Source organism: Delphinus delphis, chromosome 19, assembly GCF_949987515.2.
Source record: "Delphinus delphis chromosome 19, mDelDel1.2, whole genome shotgun sequence".
Classification (NCBI taxonomy): domain Eukaryota; kingdom Metazoa; phylum Chordata; class Mammalia; order Artiodactyla; family Delphinidae; genus Delphinus; species Delphinus delphis.
The window spans coordinates 6,830,726-6,855,944 of NC_082701.1; the positions used below are offsets into that span (position 1 = coordinate 6,830,726).

General features: G+C 56.8%; 1 protein-coding gene and 1 long non-coding RNA gene across 12 annotated transcripts in view; one reads left to right on the top strand and one right to left on the bottom strand.

The window, feature by feature from the left end:
- The window catches only part of LOC132414709 (uncharacterized), a 27,018-nt gene extending 18,843 nt beyond the window's left edge, over positions 1-8,175 (bottom strand). For all 3 annotated transcript variants that reach the window (XR_009517009.1, XR_009517008.1, XR_009517007.1), the window contains exons 1-2: positions 8,037-8,175; positions 3,620-3,727 (exon numbers count right to left, since the gene is read on the bottom strand). This is a non-coding gene — a long non-coding RNA (uncharacterized lncRNA). The remainder of the gene's footprint in view (positions 1-3,619; positions 3,728-8,036) is intronic.
- GPRC5C (G protein-coupled receptor class C group 5 member C) lies at positions 845-23,958 on the top strand. Of its 9 annotated transcripts, none has more exons than XM_059997493.1 (6): positions 7,206-7,969; positions 13,173-13,285; positions 14,382-15,467; positions 18,236-18,330; positions 20,284-20,433; positions 20,689-20,900. In XM_059997493.1, exons 3-6 carry the CDS (start codon positions 14,414-14,416, stop codon positions 20,875-20,877), a joined length of 1,488 nt encoding a protein of 495 aa, XP_059853476.1. In that variant the 5' UTR covers positions 7,206-7,969; positions 13,173-13,285; positions 14,382-14,413; the 3' UTR covers positions 20,878-20,900. The 9 variants fall into 9 exon arrangements, with proteins under 9 accessions (XP_059853473.1, XP_059853477.1, XP_059853476.1 ...); XM_059997487.1 differs by lacking the exons at positions 7,206-7,969; positions 20,689-20,900 and adding exons at positions 8,038-8,355; positions 22,051-23,958; XM_059997489.1 differs by lacking the exons at positions 7,206-7,969; positions 20,689-20,900 and adding exons at positions 8,038-8,355; positions 22,051-23,958 and having other exon boundaries at positions 20,284-20,419.
- Positions 23,959-25,219: the final 1,261 nt, after the last annotated feature.

Consider the following 25,219-nt stretch of genomic DNA (forward strand, 5'->3'; position numbering starts at 1 on the left):
TTTGGGAAAGCCTAAGGACGAGCTTGTTTCCATTTTTGTGAGTTGCTTTCTCCCTACACAGACTGGCAGTGGAGGAAGACGAGCTTGGCACCGGAAGGTCCCAAATCACTGGTCCCTCCAGCCAAGGGTTCTCAGATCCGTGGTTTCATGTATGTAATCTCTGCAGCAATCAACAGGGGAAGAGGGGCAGGGATTATCACCTCATTTTACAGATGAGCAAGTTCTGTGCTCTTTGGACAACTCTGTTGCCCTTTCCAGCTCTAAAAGTCTATGATTTCATGGCAGGAGATCAAAACACCGGGCCTAAGCTTTACGTCCATCACTTGTGACCTTAGGTAGGCTCTCTTCCCAACTTGGCCTCCAGTTCCCACATGAGGATAATAAAACCAGGCATCATCTCAGGGGGCTTCTCTGAGGGCTCTCCCAAAACAGGTTAATCACGGGGGCTTAACTTTGTTGTAAATTGGGTTTGATTATGACCCTAGTCTTTTGTCACCCAAACTCAGTCTTCATACTTGATTGTTTGTACTGCAGAATCAGATCTTCCCATCTCAATTTAAGAAGGAAGGAAGGAAGGGAGGGAGGAAGGGAGGGAGGGAGGGAGGGAGGGAGGGAGGGAGGGAGAAGGCTCTCAGAGGAAATCCATCATTGGATTTAAATTTGAGGGACTGCACCAGAATGCCAGTGGATGGGTTAATGTGGCAGAGTGGGTATGAGGACAAACTATAAAACTAAAGGAAAATGACTACAGGTTGTGTGGTGTGAGTGACAGCAAGAATGAAGGCTGTTGTAGCCGAGGGCTGAAGTATAGATTGTTTATGGCCAGTCCCCACTTTAGCAAAACCACAACTGCTATTAAGACACTCAGATGCACCATCAGTGGTTCTGAACTTTGTATGATGATTTGAACTCTGCCTTATCATCGGAGGGAAAGCAAACAGCACGTCTACCAAAGGGGCTGAAATTTCAGCTGCTGCCAGGCGTCCCGGAGCTCCATCACAGTCCCAGAATAGCGCAGCTCGGTTCCCAGCAGCCTCGGGCTGCACCGCAGCAGCTGGGCTTCCGGCAATGGAGCTGGAGTCGAGCCTCAAGCAGCGGCCGGAACAGCTGGGACCGAACTCCACCCAGATGCCAGCTGGCTGGCACTGCCCTGCTGGAGGCGCCATGTCTGGTGAGTGCAGGCAGTTCTGGCTCTCCTGTGGCACCCTGACTCTCCCCCTGTCCCCTTGGGGTCCTGGCTGAGTTTGAGAGGACCCTCAGGGTGCCCCCAAATCCCAGGCGAAGGGGTGGGGGCAGAGACCGTGTCTTTTGAAGGCTTTGGGTCATCTAGGCTGGTGGCTGGCGAGGCTGATGAAGGGCAGAGCCGTCCTGAAGGTGGGCAGGCTGCGGTGTGCAGAGAGAGGACGTGACCACAGCGGGCTGGCGGCCACCAGGAGAACAGGGCTGAAGAAGGGAGAAAGGGCAGAGAGGGAGACATACAGCCCAGCCACAGGCCAGGCAGCTGCCCAGTGCAGCGCTGTCGTGAGGCTGGCTTCTGAAGGCGATGGGATTGTTGGGAGAAGGGAGAGGGGCTGAGAAGGAAGGCTGCAGACTAGACAGCTGGTCAGCTCTGTTTCCAAGGTCCTTCTCCTGTACTGGCCCATGCAGAGCCTTCATCTATTTATTCCCTTGCAATTTTTTTTTTTTTTTTTTTTTTGGCTGCGCTGCACGCCATGCGAGATCTTCCCCGACCAGGGATAGAAAGTGTGACCCCTGCACGGAAGTGCGGACCGCCAGGGAAGTCCCCCTGGCAAACACTGATCGAGGCCCTGTCACGGGCAAGGATAGACCAGGTACACATCTTTCCCTCAAAGAGCTTACACCCTGGTTGAAGACATGAGACATGTACATAAACAAACATTCGTAGAGCAGAAAATGAGCTACATAAGAGATACGAAAGCGCTTTGGGACATAGAACAGCGAAGTTAAAACCAGTCCAGCAGAGTTAAAACCAGTGGGTTCTAATCCAGGGCTAGTCCCTTAGCCTTTATGAACCTCAGTTTTTTGGGTTTTTTGGGGTTTTTTTTGTGGTGCGCGGGCCTCTCACTGTTGTGGCCTCTCCCACTGCGGAGCACAGGCTCCGGACGCGCAGGCTCAGCGGCCATGGCTCACGGGCCCAGCCGCTCCGCGGCATGTGGGATCTTCCCGGACCGGGGCACGAACCCACGTCCCCTGCATCAGCAGGCGGACTCTCAACCACTGTGCCACCAGGGAAGCCCAAACCTCAGTTTGAAATTGAACTCCTAGGGTTGTCAAGATCAAATATATATAAAAGACACGGAAAGTTGGACAGTGCTACACAGAGGTATAAACTATCATGGGTGTTGTTGCATTATTTGATCAGCCAGTGTTTGTGTGTCTCTGAGCTTCTTGGCCTGGGATTCTGGGAGGCGGGGATCTGAGTGTGGAGCTCAGGACAGCAGCCAGGCCAAGCCTAGACCCGGAACCCACCCCTTCCCCCTAGAAAAGGCTGACGGCATCCCTCAGGTCTTAGCCCATCATTCCACCCATTTTATTATAGGTACAGAGCAGTATCCTGGGGGCTGCAGGGAAGGCTAGGCATGAAATCTGCTCCTCACTGAGCCTATCATGGAATTACAGAGGCCAGATATCTATGTATAAAATATAATTAACTGTGCAAAGCGGCACAAGATTGGCAAATTCATGCTAGAGGGGAAGCTTTGGGAGGGCAGAGGGAGGAGTTGTATGGGGCGGGGTCACCAGCAAAGGCTTCTGGGAGAAGCAGAGGCTTTAAAAGGGGAACGGTTTAGAGAGGCCGGGAAGGGGCACCCTGGATTGAGAGTGGGGGACATTGTGAGTGAAGCCACAGGAAGGTCAGTCCGGTGGCCAGACCCAGAGCTGACCTCTCAGGCTGCAGTGGCCGTTTCCTGTGGGGAAGAGGAGGGAGAGGAGGTGGCCAGTCCAGGTTGAATGCAGGCTGCAGGGGCCTTAAATGCTGGGCAAGGGAGTTAGATCTTTTACTCAGAGGGAGTGGGAACCAGTGACGATCTTAGGAGCCGAGAATGCCAGGGGGAAGTCAGTGAATGTCCCGCAGCAGAGGGGGTTTGCAGGTGACTGGAGGTGTCAGGGAACGGAAGGAAGACTGCAGGCAGGGTGATTAGGTTGTGTGTGTGTAACCCCAGTGGGAGGGTGCGCCTGCCCTGAAATGTTCTCACAAGGGGGGCGTGGGGGGGTGTGAGGGGAGACTCTTCCTCAAGGAAGGGAAGGGGGACTAAACACTGCTGTGTACACATTTCTTTTCTGTTTTTGGAAGGGGCGGGTTGAGGGGCCTGAATCCCTGGACCCTGGTTCCTAGATTCACTCAGTCTATTGACGGAGGTTCTCCAGACCTGGGCAGCTCAGAACATGCAGCTCTCTCCTTCTAACAGGGAGCTGGTTAGTGGCCACTGAGCCATGGGCAGGGAAGGGGGGAGAGGGAGAGGCAGGTTTTGTGGTCACCATGGACGGGCTCAGCGTCAGGTGACATTCCGGCAGGTTCTGCCCTAGGCCCACTTCCGGGTACCCTCCCAGAGGGGTCATCCATGGGCAGCGGGTTGTGGCGAATGGGTGTTTATCTCACCTGCTCCCTGGCCCCTGGCTTCCTGCTTCTTAAGGGGCCACCTTGGTACCTGGGTCCTCTCAAAATGCCAGGTGGTATCAGGCTGCTCTAAGCCGGCAGTTCTAGGAGCTGAAGAGAAGAGGAAACTTAGCCAGACACCGCAGCCTGGGCAGGAACCAGTTAATGCGGAGCCTGGGAGCAAGGAGAGGTCAAACGCAAAATCTGTTTACCAGCTGGTTTGGGGACACCCAGCTGCCGAGTGCAAGATTCCAGGCACCTACCTGTCAGGGGGCCAAGAGCCTCGCCCTCAGCTCAGCGAGGGACTACGTCTGCTCCACGGGGGCCAGGGGGCCAGGTGGCAAGACCAGGGGCACTCAACCCTCTAGGGAGGGAGAGCCGGCCTCCCAGTCCCCGGAGGAGGAAATGGCTCCTGAAAGAGATTCTGCACACTGAACCGGCAATCCAGGACCCCTGCTACCCAGGCAATAGGGAAGCCCCTCTAGGGAGCAGAACTGACCTCGAGCACCCCCGGGGCCAGCTCACTTGCTCCTCCAGTGCCCCAAGTTGGGTTGCCAAGGCCCCTACCCTGCATTCTAATGCAGGGCGTTGCCGGCCCAGGGGAGGTGGTGTCTCCAGCAGGTACTGGGCTTGCCTGCTTCCCAGGAAGGCCTGTGGCCAGTGGGCAAGGCAGGTACGGCCCTGTTTGCATGGTGTTTGCAGTGGTCCACCCCAGGGTGATGGGGAAGGTCAGCAGGGGGCTGCCCTCCAGGGGCCATGTCTCAACTCTTGCTGCTAGGGTTCAAACCATAGAATAAATGGATCTTCCGAGTGTCAGGTTCGGTGCCAGATACCGGGAACAACAAAACGAGTGAGACGTGTCCCTGCTATTGAGAGGACAAGAACTGAGAAGGCTAAGATACACCGAGATAAATGATAAATAAACCAATGCATACTAGGCTGTGGGTAAACAGGGCAGCTCGCCACGGTTCATTCTGGGGAAGGCGAGGAAAGCATGGCAGAGAAAGGGACATTGGAGCTGAGCTTCGAGGCTGGGCAGGTTTTAAAAACCTTTGGTCAGACAGGGAAAGGGGGTTGGGGGAGGAAAGGAATAGCACAGGAGAAGCCCAGAGCATGGCACGGCGAGGCTGCTACAAGAGTTTGGATTAAACACTGCTAAAATTTTTTTTTTTTTTTGGCCGCGATGCATGGCTTGCGGGACCTTAGTTCCCTGACCAGGGATTGAACCCGCGCCCCTGACAGTGGCAGTGTGGAGTCCTAACCTCTGGACCACCAGGGAATTCCCACTGATAGGCCTTTTTAACTGTCAGGGGACTAAGGCTCAGAGGGGATGGACCAGGAAAGGAGAGGTTGATCACTGAGCATCTGAGTGTCAAGCTTGTGCGAGGCCCATTGTAGACATGGCTTCGTTGCAAGGATTGGGGGTGGCGCTATCCTGACCTCTTTATAGTAGAGGAAAGTGGGGCTCAGAGCAGTGAAGTGACTTGTCCAGGCCATACGACCGGCAAGTGGCAAAGTTGCACCCCACCCTGGGCCTTGTCACTAGCTTAGACTCATGCGGCTCAAAAAGGAATTGTTCCAATGCATAAAGGTAGTTTCGATCAGCCGGCGGCCAACAGGAACTCACTCACACACCGTGCTGGGAAGGAGGGGTACAGACGCCGTCCACACAATCCATTGATCCAAGATCTATCTGAACAGTGGGAAGGCAGTGTCCCTATGGGACCGCTTCTCAAAGTGTTACCTTTCGGGGAAGATGGGAGTTCATAAAGGCTTACGTGCCGATGTATTATTACATTGGGCGAAGGGTACCTGGGGGCGCAGATGAGTCTGCGGTTGGAGTCTTTGACGCAATGGCGCCTCCCACCAAACTTCTCTCCCGGCCACTGGCCGTGTCCATCGAGACCCACAGCTGTCCAGCTCCCAGGGCTGGGGGTGAGTCTCTCAGGATCTCCACCCTCCAGTGTTCCTGCTATTGACAGGCCCTGGGGGATTAAAGCCAAGGGCACCAGGGATCCTGGAGCCTCAGAAGCCCCAGGTCGTCTGCCCCGAGGGCCTTCCTTTGTCTTGAAGGCGTACCCTGTTCCAGAGTGAGATGTTCCAGAGTGAGATGGGGCGGAAAGGGGGAGAGCAAACCGTTCTCAGAAAAGGGCCCTACATTTCCACTGCCCTCAGGGCACAGGGCTGGCTGGGGGCAGAGCTCATTCACTGAGGTGTCCAGGCCTGTTTCCAGACCACCGCCAGTGGGTGGCCAGGCACCGGATACCCCAACCTGGCCCCTGCCTGGGCCCGGAGGGAGGGGTGAGACTTGCGTCATGGGAGAAGTCTCTGGAGGGTGAAGGAGTTCTCCACGATCGAGACAGATCCCGAATTCCCCTGTGTCTCCCTGAGGTCACTTGTATCCTGGTCTCCCCACCACTTTCCCCACCCCTTTCCCAGGCTCCTAGATCTGGCTTTAAACATATGCTAATGAGGGACCCCTCCCAGCAAACTTGTTTCAGCGTTGGTTGCCCAGCTGATGAAAACTAGTCAGAGGTTAGAGTGACTGATCTGTTTCGGGAAGGTCTGACCTGCTGCTCCCCCTTTCAGGGTGGGCCCCCCACTGCCTGGCCCTTACACAGGTCTGCACGTGCTCACGTCCGGTGTGTGTGTGCGCAGGGTCGTCCCTGAGATGCAGGAGGTGGAGTTATTAGGGGAAGGAGACCAAAGGCACAGCAATGCGCTCTTCCTCTCAACATTGAAAAGAATTGAAACAATTCAGTCCTCACGTTTTCCAGGCCAGCCAGAGAGGGCCAGGCGCAGGAAGAGATATAGGGTTCTAGAAAAGCAGGGCCTCACCGCCAGCCCAGGCTGCTAAGCAAACATTCCCTCCAGGAGTCCGAAAACTGGTGTGCGAGGGGAGGAGCCAGCGTGGGGTTTATCGCTCCGGCAGCTCCGGGTGATTCAGGGAGTTTGACTTCTGGTTGTCATAGATGGAAGCACGCAAACAAACAGCCCGGGAGGTCCCCTCCCCTCTGCCTGCGTCCTCCCCCACCTTGCTACCCCCAGCCCGAGACCAGCCGCCTCCCCCCACGATTCCCGCCCTCCTCCCGGGCGCTCCGGGCAGAACCAACACGCCCAGCCGCCCGCCCGGCCACCGACTGACTCCGACCGCGCGCCTCTGGCGATCCCCCAGGCAACTCGGCGTCACGAGAACCAGCACCCCGGAGACCCGGCGCCCGGCCCTGCCTCCGCGTCCCCTGGGCCCCGGCCAGGCGCAACAAGCACTCCCTTCTCCGTGCGCCGCGGCCACTCCGGGCCTCCGGCGCTTGCCAACTAGGCCCCGCTGCGTAGCCCACCTCCCGCGGAGCCCGCAGCCCTGGGGGAAGGCAGCGGGAAAATCTCTTGTTTACTGGGCCGGGGTGATCCTAGGTTGGATTCGCTTCCTCATTTCTGCAGTTCCCCTTCTGCTGATTCCTGGGACCGGGGAGGAAAGGGGGGCAACCCGCTGACGCACCCCGGGATAGGGAATGAGGTTGGGGTACGGGGAGGGGGGAACTCGAACTCGTGCAAAAGTCCCCGGGCGGCGGCAGGGGCGGGACTCGGTGGCCAGGCCGATGTGTCACGGAGCGCAGAGACCGCGGGGGCCGGGTTAAACACTGTACTTCGGGGAACTGAACCGTGAAGGCTAATTAGGACAGGTCCGAACAGGGAACGGGGACACGGGGAGGGGAGCGCGCGCTAAGGTGGACCGTGTCCCGGCGATCGCAGGAAACCCAGGCGCCGGGTAGTCGGACCCAGGGCGACTTCTGCCCACGGTCCCGAGTGGTTCTGGGCCCGGCCCACGGCGTTAGGGGCGCGCGCGGTGTTGTTCCCACGCACACTTGGTGAGCCGGGTGCCGGGGAAGGATCGCGCGTGCAAGAGGTGGACGCTCGGTGTGTGGTGTGTCCACGTGTGCAAGCTCGGGGAGGGCAGAAGGCGCGACAAAGACAGACTTTGTATCTGAGTGTGCGCCTCGCTCTAGTCCGGAGCGGCGAACTGTGCCCCGCGTGTGTCTCACGGGAGAGCCGGGACGAAGGTGACAAAGACTAGGTGTCCGCCCCGGAGAGACGCACCAAGGTGGCCCCCGCGCGTGTTTGTGTGCGCGCGCGCTGGGACTCGCGGAGAGGGAGAGCCCGCCCGCGAATTGTGTTGGGCTGCACCCCAAACCGCTTTCCGGAGAGAAAACCGAGTCCCGAAAGTAAGTGCGCGTGAGTGTGCGCGCGCCCGCGTGCGGGGGCGTGGCAGTAAACAGCAGCAGCCCACAAGCCGGCCTGGCCAGAAACTCCGATCTCCCTCCCCTGCCGGAAAGTGCGTCTAGTCGCAGCCTGGAGGTGAGTCGGGGATGGGTGGGGGGAGGGCCGGCCGGGCTTTGTTACTGTGTAAGCTGATTGCACGTACCTGGAGCGCCGCGGGCGCCCGATAAGCTCCTCAATGGAGGTGATGTCACGGTGATGCAGGCGCCGGCCCACCCTCGCTGCGAGAAAGGAGCCGAGCGCGGGCAGAGGCCAGCGCGAGGGCGAGAGACGGAGCGCAGCCAGCTCCGAGTCCCGGGGAGAGGCAGGCCCTGCGCCCCGATCCCCCGCCTGAGCCCCGCCACCTCAGACCAGGGTTGGGCCTGGCCCCGCTCTCTGCGCCGAGTCCCTCCCACCCCAGCTCGCGCCCCGCCTGGACTTGGCCCCAGACGCCGCGCCGGAGCTGGGCCGGCGACGCGTCCCAGGTAAGGGCTGCAGCCTGCTCGCTCCGCCCTCCCCTCGGCCGCCGGGAAGAGTGGGGTCGGGCTGGTGGGGAGTGGGCGAGGGTTGAGGCCCAGGGGTGGCGAACCGGGGGGCGGAGGACACCGCTCCTACTTCGCTCGCTCGCAGAAACTTTCCAAAGCGGAGCAGGCTGGGGACTGGGGGTGTGGGAAGCCCGGCGCTGCGGCTCGGAGTTGGCGGCGAGGGAGAACTCCACGATCGGGGTCTCCAAGGACTACCCCCTCCTCCCTCGCAGCCTCTCTGCGTGACTCCGCGGCCAGTAGTGACTGGGGGGCCGGCGTCCTCTCCGCGGCCCGCTACCGTGGATGGGGAGGGCAGGTTTCTGGGACCTGAGGAAATGGGAGAGAGGTTGGCCCCCTGCTCTTTCTGTTCCGCCATCCAGGGGAGCGTGGGTGTGGACCCCGGTCCCGGCGAGAGGTATAGGGAGGGGAGGGCTCAATCTTCCTGCGGGAAGTTCGGAACTTCGGTCAGTCGTAGGCCCTCTACCTTTGGCGGCGTGGCTTCTAGATCCCTTCTCTTTCCCCGCTCCTCCCTCACGCCCCACGGGGTTTCCTGCGCCCTTCCCAGCCGCGGAGGTGCAGTTGCGCCTCTCCAGCCCAAGCCCCACAGTTTCAAATCCAGCAAAACGCAGTCATTGAAAAAAACCCACGCTCTTGATCCTAGAGCTCAGGGACCCGAATACGTTGAAATAGGGTTTTGTGCTCTTGGAGGTTCCCTGCCTGGGCCTTTATCTGTGGCTGGGGAAGGGCGTGCCGCTGGGGGGTGGGGCGCATTCCGGAGTGGCTTTCCAGAGCGGACCCTTGGGTTGAGGACTCACGTGTTTCAGAATGTTCAGGGAACTGGGAGCCGAATATCCACCCTCGGTGTGAAGGTCTAAGCCTGGGGTTCCTGGAAGCCCTCAACCGCCCCCCCCCCAACTTGGGCTCTGAAGCAGCCCCGTACAGGTACAGGCATCTCCGACCCCTCTTCTTATTGGTTGGTTTAAACACCAGAGCCCCCTGAACAGAGGAGTAAGACGGCAGGACCTAACCGGGGGCGGAGAGGAAGGAGGAGATGGATGGGAGAAGGGGAGGATGTGGGAAGGCTGCCAGTGGGTCCATCCGTCTCTCTTCATGGGCTGCTGAGTGGCGGCAGACCCGGCAGGAAGGAGGCTCCTCTGTGGCTCTGCTTAGGCGCCTCGGAGAGGGGTCTCTACATGGTCATGGCACCCTTGAAGGTCCCTGGCTGTGGGTCTATATCTTACTCTGTCCCTTGGAGCCCAGGAGACAGACCAAGGCCGCGGTGTGAAGCTCGTGTTGCCCTTTTCAGGATGGTTCTCAGGCTTTCGTGTAGATGGTCGGGGAGTGAGGAAAGGTGAGAAGGCCTGGCTGCCTCATCCTTGCTGGGTGAAGCCCATTCAGGGCTGGCTGGGCCTCTGAGCCACCACTCTGCTGAGGTCTCTCTGCCTCCCCTGGGAGAGGGAAAGAGGGAGGAAGGGGATTCTGGAACTGGATTGGGCTGACTCAGACCTGAGCTGGGGACTGAGTGGCTGAGCCTAGGGAAAGGCCGATTTCAGAGGTGATTAAAAATACTTGTATAACTGATTCCAGGGAGGTGAAGCAAAAGGGCCCCTTTGTCCAGAAAATAATCTGCAGCTCGGCTGGGCTGCAGCCATGGTGTGGGGGGAACTCATGGGACTGAAGGAGGTCCCCCTCCTTGGTCCTACTGAGAACCTTTTTAAAAAAAAAATATTTATTTGGCTGTGCCAGGTCTTAGTTGAGGCACGCGGGATCTTTAGTTAGTTGTGGCATGTGGGATCTAGTTCCCTGACCCGGGATCGAACCTGGGCCCCCTGCATTGGGAGCTCGGAGTCTTAACCACTAGACCACCAGGGAAGTCTCCCCTACTGAGAACCTTAAAGCAGGAGACGCGACTCTAAAATGAAGAGGCCGGACTGGGATGGGGAGAAATGGGCACCAAATCGGTTCAGTGAATGCTTTTCGAATGCCTACTGTGTTCAGTGCAAGACTAGATGTTGCAGGGGATGCTAAGAAAAACAAGTCTTGTTCACTCCCCTCAGACCTTACAGCCAGGTAGGGGAGACGCCTACGCACACAATTCTAACGATCGAGGCTCAGAAGACAGCCTGGAAGTGCAGGCTCTAGGGACCCGCAGGAGGGAGAGTCTCAAGGCAGAGCTGGTCTGTTTCATCCAAGTCCTTTCCCCCTTGGCCGCCATCTTCAAACACAGCATCCCTTGGCAGGCTGAATCTGCATTCCTGGATGTTGAGGGACACTGGGCTGAGCTTTCTTTAAGTCTCCTGCTGGCCTCCAAGGGTCGCTGTCCCAGGCATTGGACAAGAACCAGGCCCAATGGGTCCGATTTCCCCACTCGAGTTGGTGTCTGCCTGTCTCTCCACTCCTCCACTTTGAAGTTCCCATGTTGGTGGGACCGACAGGCTTAAAGGGTAAGGTCCAGGGCCAACAGCAAAGTGAGAAGGAAATTGGGGTGCGGGCTGTGAAGCTTCTCTGGCCCTGGCCCAAGCTCTTATGAGGTGTTGGATTCTCGCAAGGTACAGGCAGGTATGGCTCTAAGAGCAAGATAGACCAAGAAGAGGGATTGACATAGTGGTCGCAGGCTAAGTGGGAGTGGCCTTGGTGCTTTGTAATGACGTGGATGTTATAAGATTCGAACTTGTAGCGTGGACTTAGCATCCTTTCCCCCACATCCAGCCAGGCCTTAGACTTTATCTGGGAAAAGATCTCCATTAGGTCTTACCTTTGGCCTTGGTCTTTAGCGGGGGATGAATGTGTCCTCAACAAATCGATTGCCTATGCTTTTTTCCCCAGACTTAAATCTTAAAGCACAGCGCTGGTTATGCCCTCATCATTTAAAAAACAGCCTTCAGTGGCTCCCCACTGCCTTTATTTATTTATTTTTTTAACATCTTTATTGGAGTATAATTGCTTTACAATGATGTGTTAGTTTCTGCTTTATAACAAAGTGAATCAGTTATACATATACATACATATGTTCCCATATCTCCTCTCTCTTGCGTCTCCTTCCCTCCCACCCTCCCTACCCACTGCCTTTAGAATCAAGCCCTAAACTCCTTCCCTGTAGTGTCTCTAATCTGTAGCCAGCCAGCTGCAACCTCCCTTTACAGACTCAGTTCATATTTGGTGAATTTGATTAGAAACTGAATAAAATGCTGTTGGGAGGTGTTCTTCACTCTGTCTTTTCTGACCCCCTCAGCTGGGAAGAACTTCCTCCTCTGTGTTCCTGTAGCACTTTTCTCCCCAGAGGTAAATTCTTTTGTGTGACACTTACCTTATTCTTCTTTGGGTAGTTTTCTTGTAGACCTACCTTTTGGACTGTGTTTGTTCATCTTTGTATTTTCCACTGTGCGTCTAGGGGAACTACTGGGCCCGGTCCCCCTAGACGCACAGTAAATATTTGCTGATTTGGAATATTTGTCTGTTCTGACCTGGGGACCCGGCGGAGGGAGATGGGATGAGCAGCTCTTGAAGATGTGCAGATTGCCGGAGGCTAAGTCTGAGTGACCATTCTCAGGGTTCATACCACATCTCCAGCTTCACCCCACGGTCTAGCTGTTTTGCTGTGAACCAGAAATACTCATGAGGGAGTTGAGTGCCTAGGACCCCATAGCACGTTATCCATTAATTATCTCCCGGAGTGGTTCAATATTCCTTATCCATTAGCCCTCTCCGATTCCTCTTTTCTCTTCCCAGCCCTTGTAAATACAGTACAGTTTGTGCTTTATTGATTTACTGTTACACAAAGTCCCCTGCAAGAGCTTATTTAAATCGTGATGTAGGGGAAACATGCTTTTGCATTGGAAGTCGAGAGAAACTAGCTGCGTTACAGCACCATTTATGTAGGAAAACAGTAATAAGTTCACACAGGAGTGTGAATTTATTAAAAGTTAATGGTAAGGCTTCCCTGGTGGCGCAGTGGTTGAGAGTCCGCCTGCCGATGCAGGGGACACGGGTTCGTGCCCCGGTCCGGGAAGATCCCACATGCCATGGAGCCTGCACATCTGGAGCCTGTGCTCCGCAGCGGGAGAGGCCACAGCAGTGAGAGGCCCGCGTACCGCAAAAAAAAAAAAAAAAAAAAAAATTAATGGTAGGTGTTGTTTGGGGAAAAGCAAGCTTAATTGGCAGACGAGGTTGTAGTTGGGAAGGCTGAGAGACCTAAAATGCTTTCAAGGAGCATATGTAGAGGATATCTTACAGGACTTTGAAAGTTGTTGATCTTTATTCTGTCAGTTTCACTTAATTTTGAGTTTTATTTCCTCTGACTTAGTAGCAGCGTCCTTCCCTTTCTCAATCATGGAGAGACAGTTCTGTTTGCCTGTTATATATTAACTAACCAGGAATGGTGAAAACATTAAGGGCTTAGCGGTGTGCAAATCTACGCTCCACCTCCTAAAGGGAAGAAAGAGAGGTGGTGGGGAAGTTGGATCGTGCCATTCCCCTCCCAGCCACTAGTGGTCACTATCAGCCCAGGAAAGCTTGGTTGCTGTCTTTCTGGAAAGTTCCTGGGTCCAAGAGTTGAGAGAGGAAGAGGCGAGGTTACACCTAGTTACTTGAACATAATAAGGGGTGATTTAAATGTGGAGTCCCTGCATTTCAGAGAATTTTGGAATTTGTGACTTGCTTTTTAGAGCATTTAAATTTTCTGTCCTCCAGGTAAATTTAAAGTCTTTGAGTAGAAAACTCACTGATTTGGTCTTTAATTTCTCTTAACCTGCCACACTCTTTACCTCCACTTCACACAGGGAAAATCCAGCTGGTACTGAAAGCAGGGGTTTGGTTTTCTTTGGTGCCAGTCTACGTCTACAGCATTTAGTAAGGCTGCTGTCCGGGACCGGTCCAGTGAGTCGTTGCAGTAGTAAGTTACCTTCCTGGTGTGAATAAAAGACATCTTTCTTGCCTTCTAGCTACAGTGCCTCAACTGTAGATGTGCCTCTACACATTATAGATTAATTTCTTCCATTATAGATTAATTTCTTTGGGTTTTGCTTTGCCCTTGCCTGGTTCTCGCTTTTAAAATGTTAATGCCTCATAGGAGGATTTTTGCATTAAGTCATTAACTCCCTAGCTGGGAAATTGGTTGATTTTTTTTAAAAATATTTATTTATTTACTTGGTTGCTCTGAGTCTTAGTTGTGGCAGGCGGGCTCCTGAGTTGAGGCACGCAAACTCTCAGTTGCGGCATGCGTGTGGGATCTAGTTTCCTGACCAGGGATTGAACCCAGGCCCCCTGCATTGGGAGCACGGAGTCTTACCCACTGTGCCACCAGGAAAGTCCCAGAAATTCGTTGATTTTATTCTTGAGACTCTAGCAACTGAGCTTCCAAAGAACTTTGGATTCTGAGGAGAAGCGTTGGCACTAAAAGCCGTAAAATGAAGGGCAGTGGTAGGGAGGCATCAGGGGAAAAGTGTTGATACATACAACTTTTCCATCATCTCTTCACTTTCTCTGGTTGCAGTTTGCACCTGTTACAGGTGCTTGTGAAATACTCGCTGAATGAATGAATGAGTGGCTGATTTGCCGTAGACTCAGGCGTCACGGGGACAGAGTGGAGGGGCATGGTGTCTGGCCATTTGAACTCTGGAAGTCCCGGGACAGAGAGGAACTGAGTGCTGAGTGAACTTGCTCGCAAACCTCAGCCCCCAGCCCACCTGCAAGAGCTCAGGGAATATCTGGGCCCAGGTTATGATTTGGGGGAGGGGGAGGGGCCTGAAAATTCAGCACAGTTTCCTCCTTTTCCATGACCGGGAACAGGGATCACACTTGGGTTTCATCTCATTTGCCTCTCTGGTCACTTGGTACAAGGCCCAGGAGTTCTGTGTTAAGAACGATTCTGAAGCCCAGAGGCACAGACAAGATCAGTGTGCCGTGGTTCAGAATGGGGGCGACGGCACCTCGTGTGTCAGAGTTTGCCCTGGAGGACTGATTGTGCCTTTTCTCCCCTCCGTCTCTAGGGACCCAGCTGGGGCCTGGCCTGGGAGCCAGGATGGCCATCCAGGAAGCGGTGCTGATATGCCTGGGACTGCCTCTCCTCCTACTCCCAGGGGCCCGGGCCCAGAACCACGCCCCAGCTGGCTGCAGCCCGGACCTCAACCCCCTCTATTACAACCTGTGTGACCGCTCTGGGGCTTGGGGCATCGTCTTGGAGGCAGTGGCGGGGGCGGGCATCGTCACCACTTTTGTCCTCACCATCTTCCTCGTGGCCAGCCTCCCCTTCATGCAGGACACCAAGAAGCGGAGCCTGCTGGGGACCCAGGTGTTCTTCCTGCTGGGGACCCTGGGCCTCTTCTGCCTCGTCTTCGCCTGCGTGGTGAAGCCTGACTTCTCCACCTGCGCCTCTCGGCGCTTCCTCTTTGGGGTCCTGTTCGCCATCTGCTTCTCCTGCCTGGTGGCCCACATGTTGGCCCTCAACTTCCTGGTCCGGAAGAACCACGGGCCCCGGGGCTGGGTGGTCTTCGTCGTGGCCCTGCTGCTGAGCCTCGTGGAGGTGATCATCAACACGGAGTGGCTGGTCATCACGCTGGTGCGGGCAGGCGGCGGCGAGGGTGGCCCTCCGGCCAACGGCAGTGCCAGCTGGGCCACCGCCTCCCCCTGTGCCGTCGCCAACGTGGACTTCGTCATGGCGCTGATCTACGTCATGCTGCTGCTGCTCTGCGCCTTCGCGGGGGCCTGGCCCGCCCTGTGCGGCCGCTTCAAGCGCTGGCGGAAGCACGGGGTCTTCGTGCTGCTCACCACGGCCACCTCCATCGCCATCTGGGTGGTTTGGATTGTCATGTACACCTACGGCAACCAGCAGCGCAACAGCCCCACGTGGGATGACCCCACGTTGGCCATCACCCTCGCCGCCAATGCCTGGGCCTTCGTGCTCTTCTACGTCATCCCTGAGGTCTCCCAGGTGACCAAGCCCAGCCCGGAGCAGAGCTACCAGGGGGACCTGTACCCCACCCGGGGCGTGGGCTACGAGACCATCCTGAAAGAGCAGAAGGGCCAGAGCATGTTTGTGGAAAACAAGGCGTTTTCCATGGACGAGCCAGCCTCAGGTGGGTCATGGGACATCCTCCCCAGGTGCCCTTTTATTTTATTTTTTTAGTTTTTAAAAATTGTTGGCCACACCCTGCAGCCTGTGGGACCTTAGTTCCCCAGCCAGGGATTGAACCTGGGCCGCCGCAGTGAAGGTGCCGAGTCCTAACCACTGGACCACCAGGGAACTCTCCCCAGGTCCCCTTTTATTCCAGGTGGTTTACTGCAGGACAGGGGGCTGGTCTCCGGAGCAAAATGGGAGGTTCCTGAGATTATCCAGAGTTTTCTGCCTTAAAGTCACTAAATTCCATATTTTAAAAAAAATTCTTTATTTCTTTTTGGCTGCGTTGGGTCTCTGCTGCGGCGCGCGGGCTTCCTCTGGTTCCAGCGAGCGGGGGCTACTCTTCATTGCGGTGCGCGGACTTCTCACTGCGGTGGCTTCTCTTGTTGCGGAGCACGGGCTCTAGGCACACAGGCTTCAGTAGTTGCAGCACGTGGGCTCGGTAGTTGCAGCACGCAGGCTCTAGGGCACGCAGGCTTTAGTAGTTGTGGCGCGTAGGCTCAGTAGTTGTGGCTCTAGAGTGCGGGCTCAGTAGTTGTGGTGCACAGGCTTAGTTGCTCCGAGGCATGTGGGATCTTCCCGGACCAGGGACTGAACCCATGTCCCCTGCGTTGGCAGGTGGATTCTTAACCACTGCGCCACCAGGGAAGTCCCCTAAATTCCATTTTTTAAGGATTTTTTTCCTATACTCGCGCAATTCATGAATATATTTTCATTGTAAAATTTTACACATTACAGGTAAAATTTCCCTCCACTGTCAGTTCTACCCCATTCCCTCCTGTTCTGTCCCCAGAACTGATCACTGTTGGCTGATAGTTTCCTGCCTCAGTTTCCTCATCTGTAAAATGGGGATAATAATGGTTCCTGTTTCATAGGATTCTTTTGAGGATTCAATTAATGCATCTTCTGGCGCTTGGAAGATACTCTAGAAGTATTAGCTATTAGCTCTGTCAATATTATTATCCTTCCAGAGCTTGTTTTTCCATTATGTACATATCCATAGTCTTAGTTTCCTCTTACAGTCTTTTCAGTTAAAACTTTTTTCTTTTTCATAAAATCGCGTGTGCCACATGCTGATCTAAGCAGCACCCGGTATCCGACAGCCAGCTCGTCCCCGAGCTCCTGCCCCAGCTCTTTGTTAATGGCATGGGGCTCTCCTGAGGTGCTAGGCAGCCCCAGAGCCTTGGTGGTTGGAGCCGAGGGCGCCTCGGAGGTGGAAGCAGCAAGAAGGCAAGAGAAGCCCCTGCATCCTGGGCCGAGCCCCCGGCGGAAAAAGCTTGGGAGGCAGGAGGGGGTGGGGGTGGCCATTCTCCAGGAGGCTTGGCCAGACGTGCTCCCAGCTCCCTAAGGAAGGAGCCTCTTTCTGGCATTTGTTCATCGTAAGGACCACTAGCGTTTATTGAGCACACACTGAGTGCCAGGCATTGAGCCTTTCCGGATGTGCCCTGTGGCATGCGTCTCACGTGCTTTCTTAGCCGGCTGGATACAGCCCCTTCGTCTGCTGTGACCCGGAAAGCCTGGACGCTGACCCCCTACTCTGCTGATCGAGGAGTTGGGGGCTTAAGACTTGACCTGCCTGATTGTTGAGCACTATCTCTGGGACCTCTGCCAGGGGTCAGAGGCAGAGGCAGAGGCAGGGGAGGTTTCAGAATCGGAACTCTCTGCCTTTTTTTTTCTCTACAAGCTGCGATCCCTGTAATCTCCGCCTTGGGGAAAGGAGTGATCCTCACCCTGCCAGGCACTGACCTTTGACCTGCCCAGTGGCGTGGCCCCTGGCATCCGCACAGCCTGGTGCCAAGTGAGGGGGGAAGGTGCAGTTGGTGAGGCTTGGGGACGAATGTTGGGAGGAGCCTCGGCGGCCCCCACCTTTGCTGTCACCTGCTGGCCAGAGAGCCTTTGTCCTCAAGGCAAACACTTCTGGGGCTGTAAGGGGTTTTTTTCCTTTTATTTTATTTTTTCTAAATGGAAAAATCAATTGAGTGAGCCCAGCACTTAGGAAGCCCTATAGAGTTGTGGTCCCTTTAGAGCCGCAGGGCCATCAGCCGGCAGGAGATGGGCATCCGCTGCCCCGGCCCTAGCGGCTCAGCCCTCTCCCCGGCCCCCAGAATTGGTCAGCAGCTTTCCTCCGACCCAGCGCCCAGCAGCGTAGGACAGATCGGGAAATCGACACCCCGGAAGGCACAGGGAAGTGTTCCCAGAGCTGAAAATAGTTCTGGAAACTTGCCAGGGGGCCACAGGACCGGATGTGCCTGCAGTCCCCCCGGTGGAGCTCTGGGTCCTGGGCAAACAGCACCCAGCCCTGCCCCATGCAGACTCTTGGGCAGTGGGGTCTCTGCTTATTTACCCTGGCGCCTGGCAGCTGGCCCACAGCAGGAGAGGCCAGAGCTGGAGGCTGGCCATCTTGGAAGGCGGCCGAAGGTCCATGTGCCCCTCTTGGCCTCTGGCCCCAGAGGGCGGAAGGGGATGTGAAGGTTGCTGACGGGACGTTTTTTCGGTGGGAGGGGGTGTCATGCTGCAGGGAAAGCCCCAGGGGAAGGCGAGCATTGTGCTCTCTGTGCATCTAAACAAAGTGATGCTGGGCTCCACGGGGTGGGGTACACCTGCAGCCTCACCCCCAGGGCTGGCCTAGCCCCCTTTTCCCTCTCCCTGCCTCCTGGGGAGCCTTGCCTGAGAGCAGGAAAGGGAGCTTAAAGCCCAGCCCGGAACAGCTGCTATGTCTCCTTGCAGCTAAGAGACCAGTGTCACCGTACAGCGGGTACAACGGGCAGCTGCTGACCAGTGTGTACCAGCCCACTGAGATGACCCTGATACACAAAGCCCCGGTGAGTGGGGTGCCCGGGTGTGCAGGGTGGGTGGCAGCGGGAGGGAGGAGGCAGGCTCTGCATCCGATGCGTCAGCCTTCGGGAGCCCAGGACCCCAGCTCCCGAAGCCTTCCTCCTGGGGTTGATGCTCCCGCTACCTTTCGCGACACTGTGGCGGGACCTGTCTGCCCCGTGTCATCGGGGTGTCAAACACCCACTGAGGACAGCTGCTCAGAACAGTCTCTCTCTGAGCTGGTGGGAGCTGCCAGCTTTCCCCTAAGCAGCTTAGGGAGGGACAAGGGGGGGCCTCAGCCAGGTAGGTACCATTCGTGGTGGACCGAGGACCACAGGGCAGGTCTGGGTGGGTATTAGCTGCTCCACCACAGCTGTCCCAAGAGGCTCTCCTGCTCCCTTCCCCCCACCAGCAGGCAGCAGCTCTCGACCTTACACCTCCCCTGGGCTCTGGAAACCAGATGCTCCATTAGCCAAGGGAGGGCAGGTGGGAACAGGAAGCCAGTGGGTTAGAGTCTCACTCCTATACGTGCCTCCTCCCCGCTGGCTGACAGTTGCTCTTGGGGAGACCCCTCGCTCTCCTGAACCTGCAGCTAGGTCCCAGGAGAGGGAGGCTGCGGCCAGGAGCCAGGATAGGCCGAGGAATGAGTCTCTGAAGGGCACAAGCACAGTTTGCCGGCCCCCAGACACCCAGGGTGCCCCACCTGGCCACCCCTCACCTGCGTGCATGGAGTCGTGCTTCTTCAGGAAGGAGCTGAACTAATCGATATTTTCTCTCACGGTGGCTTCAGAAACATGGTCCCTCGACCCCCAGCGTTACCATCCCCCGGGAGCTTGCTAAAAAGGCACAAGGGCCAGCGGTGTGATGGAGCGAACAGTTAGCATCTCTTCAGTGATGTCACCTCGATAACTTGGAGTTATCCAAGCCATGATGGGAATAACCGCCCACAGAGATCTGCCAACATTACAGATCAGGGTCGTGAAACATTCACCAGCTCACCGCGGGGTGGGGCTCCCTAGGCATGGCTGTGGCTTCATAAACAGTCAGGTGATTCTGACACACAGCCAGGTTGGAGAACCCGCCCTTGATCTAGATGTTCCAGGAGCTACAGGGGGAGGGGGAGTTGGAGATGGTAAATGGGTTGGGAGGACTACCCGGGTCTGAATGGATTCAGAAGGCAGCTTGGGGCCCTGGAGTTGCGGGGGTTTGGTGGCAGCTGTGTGCCTAGGGATGAGGCAGGTGAGGCCTGGAGCTCACCTTCCCTCCAGGGTGGGACCTGGGACCCATGCCCCAGCCTCACCCACACGGGAACAGAACCAACGCAGCTCCGACCAGGATCCAGGCAGAGGCCTTGGATTTTAAGTCTCCAAAACTTAAAACTCTCAAACCCCAAACCATTCGGGGTTTAAGTCTCTAAATCAGACTGCTGGATGAGAAACGGGTGACACGCCTGGGGCCTGACAGAAGGGTGTTCTGGGCCCGGCACACCAGCCGGTGATGCCGTTGGGGGGGTGTAATGCCACCGGGGGTACTCAGCTAAGAGTCTTGGAGGAAGGGGGCCTGGGAGCGTAGCCGGGCGGGTCACAGAAGCCCTGTGTGTTTCACTCTCTGTTGGGCCCCAAGGTTTAGGGAGTGGGACAGGGCTTGAGAGGAAGATCCTTTTGGAAAGAGCCGTCCACTGTGTGAAGCCCCAGGACCATCGGAGGTGACTGGGAGCCTCATTTCCATGCCCAGAGGGTGGCCCTCTGCAGGGTGAGATAAGGGGCTGGAGGTCAGAGGTCAGCTCCTCCATTTCCAGACTCGGAGTCATCCATCTCAGGCCCGGCTGGAAGGGGGCGGAGGGGGAGGGCAGGGAGGGAAGGGGGAGCTGGCAGGCGCAGCCCTGCAGGAAGCGGAGTGGGAGTGTGTGTGCATCCGCCCGGGCAGAACCCAGCTGTGACACCGCCTGTTCTTCCTTCCAGTCGGAAGGAGCTTACGACGTCATCCTCCCGCGGGCCACTGCTAACAGCCAGGTGATGGGCAGTGCCAACTCCACCCTGCGGGCCGAAGACATCTACGCAGCCCAGAGCCACCAGGAGACCACCCTGCCGAAGGAAGGCAAGAACTCCCAGGTCTTTAGAAACCCCTACGTGTGGGACTGAGGCGGCACCAGGAGGAGGCGGGAAGATCTGGGGACCTGACCCGGGCGAGGGTCTTCCTGGGAGCCCGTGCTCTCCCCTCCCCCTCCCCCTCGCTGGCTCAGGACAGGTCAGGGCCTCAGCCGGGAGGCCCTCCCCATCTGCCAGTGTTCGGCTGGGCGTCCCCGGGCCCCTCACCCACTCCTCAGTGTCTGTGGAGTCCAGGAGCCAACTCCGGCTTCGTGTCAGGGTCACCTGGCTTCGTGTCAAGGTCACCTGCGGCGGCCACGCTCCAGCCAAATCGTGTTCTTCCTGGGGTGGCGGCCAGTCAGCACCTACGTTCTCTGGAGTCTTCAGAGAGATTCCTGCAACCTTGAGAGATGTCTCAGGCGCTTCTGTCCCGGGTCTTGCTCCTCTGTGAGGGGCAAGGGTGCCTAATAAACACGTTTCTGCTTTATTAACCCTTCTTCTGGGAATGTCGTGTCTGATCTGGGCTCTCGGTGTCTGATCCGCCCCTCCACCCTGGCCTGTGGGTGTTTCCTCTTTCTCCTCCCCCGCTCTGAATCCAGCTCCCAGGAAGGCCGCTGCTGGGTTTTCCTTCTGTGCAACGAAGCAGCTGACACCTCTCCCCAGGGAAGGGTTCTTCAGCTAAGCCTGGGTCCATGTCCTGTGCCATCAGCATGGACCTCTGGGCCCGGCTCCTGTCTCGGGTCTCGTGCAGCATCTGGGCTTATGTGAAACGAGGCAGCTTTCCTCTGGGATCCCCTCCACTGGGGTCGGGGCCGGGGGAGTTCTGTGGAGGGTATTTGAAGGGAAGATGGGCTGGCTTCAGCCCCTTTAGTGGGAAGGGTGGTGCAGATCCGGCAGTGGATGGGGTGCAGGGCCACTGCTCCATCTCTCAGATCACACTGTGTGTGTGTGTGTGTGTGTGTGTGTGGCTGGGAGTGATTCGCAGAGGACCAGGACCTGTTTTCAAAGGTGGGAAGGGGCGGGCCAGGTTCTGGTAGGTTTCACTCCTGGGCAGGAATTCAAATGCCCATTTGCTCAGTCCTTTATGGTAAAACCTTTTCCACAGTGGCTCATTTGAATCCTCGGGGCTGCCCCTGAAAGATGGGTAGGACAGTAAGTACTTTCTCTCCCTTTTCCAGAGTCAAAATCCCAGAACCAGACCATTTTAGGGTTAGACAGGGCCCTGGGGGTAAGTGATCAAAGTAGCTCTCTCACCGCCTCTGACAGGTAAGCAGACTGACCCAGAGAGGCCACAGAGCCTCTGGAAGTGGCCGTGCTGAGACTGGCCAGGCTTTCCCAAGACTCTGGCTTGTAGCGGGTCCCGGTGGCCTGGGTTCAGACGCGCAGTGGTGCTCTGACCCTTTGCAAGGGGCTGGCCAAGTCGGCTCCTCCCAGGTTTGGGAATGTTTCTCCCCAACTCGCCAGAAGCTATTTTCTGACACCAGTTGTAGGGAAAAGATGTTTCTGTTGGAAGAGGGGAGAAAGGTTGCTGGAAGAAAAAAAAATCAAACTTCTCCTTCGATGTCAGATTGCACCAACTCCCCTGGAGACTCAAACCCTTTTATTAGTTGTTGAAACACTTGTTCTTTCTGGTTACTTTAGGCTCAGTCCCCGAAAAATAACACAAGATGGTAGACGCCCTCTTCCCTGGACCGCACGTCGTTCTGCTGTCCTCATTCCTGTGTCCAGGCTGGGCAGGGCCCTTGTCACTGGAGCGGGAAGGGCCCGGAGGCCACCGATCTGGAACAGTGGAGTCAGGGGCCCTGTGAAACCCTGGGGCATGTGGCTGGGGCTGTGGTCCACCCCCCCTCCCCGCCCCCGCAATTCCTGCCCAGCCCAGCCTCTCCTGGTCCCCAAGTGACCTGAGACCACAGGAGCCGTCTGCAGACACCCAGCCTCCCTCTGGATGCCCTCCCCCGACATCACAGCCCCTGTGCCCCCTGCTGTGGGTGTCCAGATGGTCATCCTTCCTGGCCATCTTTCGGTTCCAGCCTCAGCCAGTCCCGCCCTGCTCCAAGGCGAAGCCAAACCGCGGCGAAGGTGGCCCTTGCCCTTCTCACCTGCACCTCCTGCCACCACCTGGACCGTGGAAGGCCGCTGAGCTGGGCAAAGCTCACTCGAGACCCGGACAGATCGTGCCTCTCTTCCTGGCCTGCGGGTCCTGGATCTGAGCCCCTCTGCATCACCACCTGATACCTTCATTGAACTAGGTCCCATAAAGACACAAGGTAGGGGCTAGGGCGGCATTCTCAGGGGTCGACTGAGAGTCCTGGGCCAGATGAACCGGGGTCTAGGCCTCTCCCAGGACTGAGACTTGTGGGACTGGGCGCAGCCCCTTAGGTACGAGGTGTCCAGGACTGAAGACTGTGCCATTTCCTGGCGGGCAGATGGCTAGGCTTCTGCCTCACCTTGGGCACCTCGACAGCGCTGGTGCTGTCATCACCCATGACAGGCTCCACCAGGTCCTGCTGGCCACCAAGGGAAGTGGGGGCGTCCTGGCGACCTGCATGATGCTGGCACTGGCAAAGATGTGCTCACAGCTCCAGACTCGTGGGAACGAGATCTCCGCAGTGTCTCCTTGGCCTCCTGCCCTCGGGTACCAGAGCTGGCTCCTCCAAGGGGCTCAAGCCAGGTGTGTCCCCAGAGCTCACCTCTGCCTGCTGAGACGAGGCAGGATGAGCACAACGCAGGTGCTGACCCCATAGGCGGTCCCACAGCCCTCACCCCCACCCCAGCGCCACCCTCTTGCCCCCAGCACCTGCGCCTTTGTCACCAGCGTGTTTCTCCAGGGCTAAGTTGGGTGAACAGGCCCTGCAGAGAGCAGGGCTGTACCCCCGAGTGTGACGACCCCCTCCCCATCCACTGACCCTTGTCCTGGACTGTCCAGTTCCATGAATGGAGTATTAGTTACTCTGATGGAAGGGGAGGGGGGAGCTCTGAGCACCCCCGACTCCTTGTGATCTAGGTTAGTAGCCCCAAATCCCTCACGGTGAATAAAGGCTCTATCTCGCTTTTCGAGCTGATAGTCTCGAGTGAGTCCTGGCAGTGCCAAGGGGCCACGGGGAGCAGCCTGCAGTGAATGTGGGTTTGTTCAGAGTCTGAGTCCCCTGGAGGCCTGCGGGCGAGGCCGGGGAGGGATGGGCTCCTGAAAGATGCAAACCTGCCCAGATTCAAGAACACCCCGTGGCCCTGCTTCCTCCAGTCTATGGCCAAGTGAAGAAGACAGAAGTGTTCCAGCTGCATCACAAGCCTTGAATGGAAAAAACCAGAATAGGCCAGAACATGTTGCAGGTGACGTCAGGCCAACACCTTGGTAAACGGCACCCCCATTTCTGTCAAACCTTGTAGCTCGGGGCGGAGTAGTTTGGACTTAATCACTGCTCAGGATTACATGACCTTATTCTCTGTGAGGAATTACTACCACAGAATCCCTGTGTGTTCATTAAGAATTTGTCTGGGATTTATTAATATATATTTTTAAATCCAGCTCCTTGCCTTCTAGACCAACAAAGGCTGTCTGATTCCAACTAAATTTTTTTCTTGGTTGGGGATTTGTTCTAAGGGGAAACCAGGCCTCCCAAACAGGCCAAGCCCAAGGTCACTGTCTCCCCACACACCCCCTCTCCCCCCAAACACAAGGCCTGGTGATGCAGGCATGGGGCAAGAGAGGGGACCCACCTTTATCATAATCTTGCTGCTGCCTGGTGGGCTGGTGGGGAGGGAGGTGGGAGCACCGTTGGGTAAACTTCTGGGCTCATGGGAAGGTGGGTGGGAGCCAGGTATAACTAATACCTCCCTTGAGTCAGGAGGACCTGCCAAATGCCACGCCCAGCATTCAGTTTACACATGTGGTTCCTGAACTCTTTCAGGGTACCTCACAGTTCCTGTAAGAGCGAGAAACAGGTTAAGTGACTTGCCCACAGTCACGCAGCTAGTTAGAGTCCGTCAGCCCTCCAATCCGTTCTCACCAGGTCCAGCACTTCTAGCTCCAGGGGGACCCGCGGTGCTCAGGCACAAGTGCGAGTGACCTGACTTTGTTTCCTGTCTGCCGCCTGCACTCTGGGCCCTCTTAGATGCTGCAGCCCCCCGCTCGCAGCAGCCGCATGAATTATTTAGCATGTGCGCCAGCCCGGTAATGCTCTGACCTCATCCCCCTAGGGCTCAGGGCGGGGCTCTGACCTCGGTCTCCTTGAGGAAAGGCTGCTGAAGGGCGGAGGCTGGGACGTGGGTCCCTGTGGGATGTGGGTGACCAAGGGGACATCAGTACCCTCAGGGAAGTGGGTGGGGGCCAGAGCCCAACTGCCCTTGTAGCCGGAGGCAACTCTGCAGAGGGGAGAACGCACCCCAGGAATCAGATGGCCACGGGTGCGGATCCAGGCTCTGGCTTACTAACTTTGTGACTCTGGGCAGCCCTCTTGACTCTCCCTCAGTTTCCTCATCTGTAAAATGGAAGAGCTGACACTCTGAGTTCGTATTTAGTGCTGAGCTTCTCAAGGTCACTCCGTGGAAGTGAGTGCCAAGGATACGCATCCAGGAGCTAGCTGCCGCCTGTCTCCTGCCCAGGCAGGCTGCCCTCCAGGCCACATTTCACCACCTTCTGCCCTCTGGAGGTGCCACGTCTTCTCTTTCCTCTGCTGTCCCTCACGGGTGCCCAATGGGTGGGACAGCAGGTTGCTGGGATTGGAGGGAGACCCCAAGGAGAAGGACAGACCCTTGGCAGAACCCTGACCGGCAGGGGTCGTCAACCGAGGTGTTAAGAGGGTCACCTGGG

Coding starts and splice junctions, on each gene's coding strand:
- GPRC5C (XM_059997486.1), top strand. CDS start 8,090: ATGCAGGCGCCGGCCCACCCTCGCTGCGAGAAAGGAGCCGAGCGCGGG. Junction 13,286..14,381: donor TCCAGTGAGTCGTTGCAGTA/GTAAGTTACCTT, acceptor CTCCGTCTCTAG/GGACCCAGCTGGGGCCTGGC. Junction 18,331..20,283: donor CCCTGATACACAAAGCCCCG/GTGAGTGGGGTG, acceptor TCTTCCTTCCAG/TCGGAAGGAGCTTACGACGT.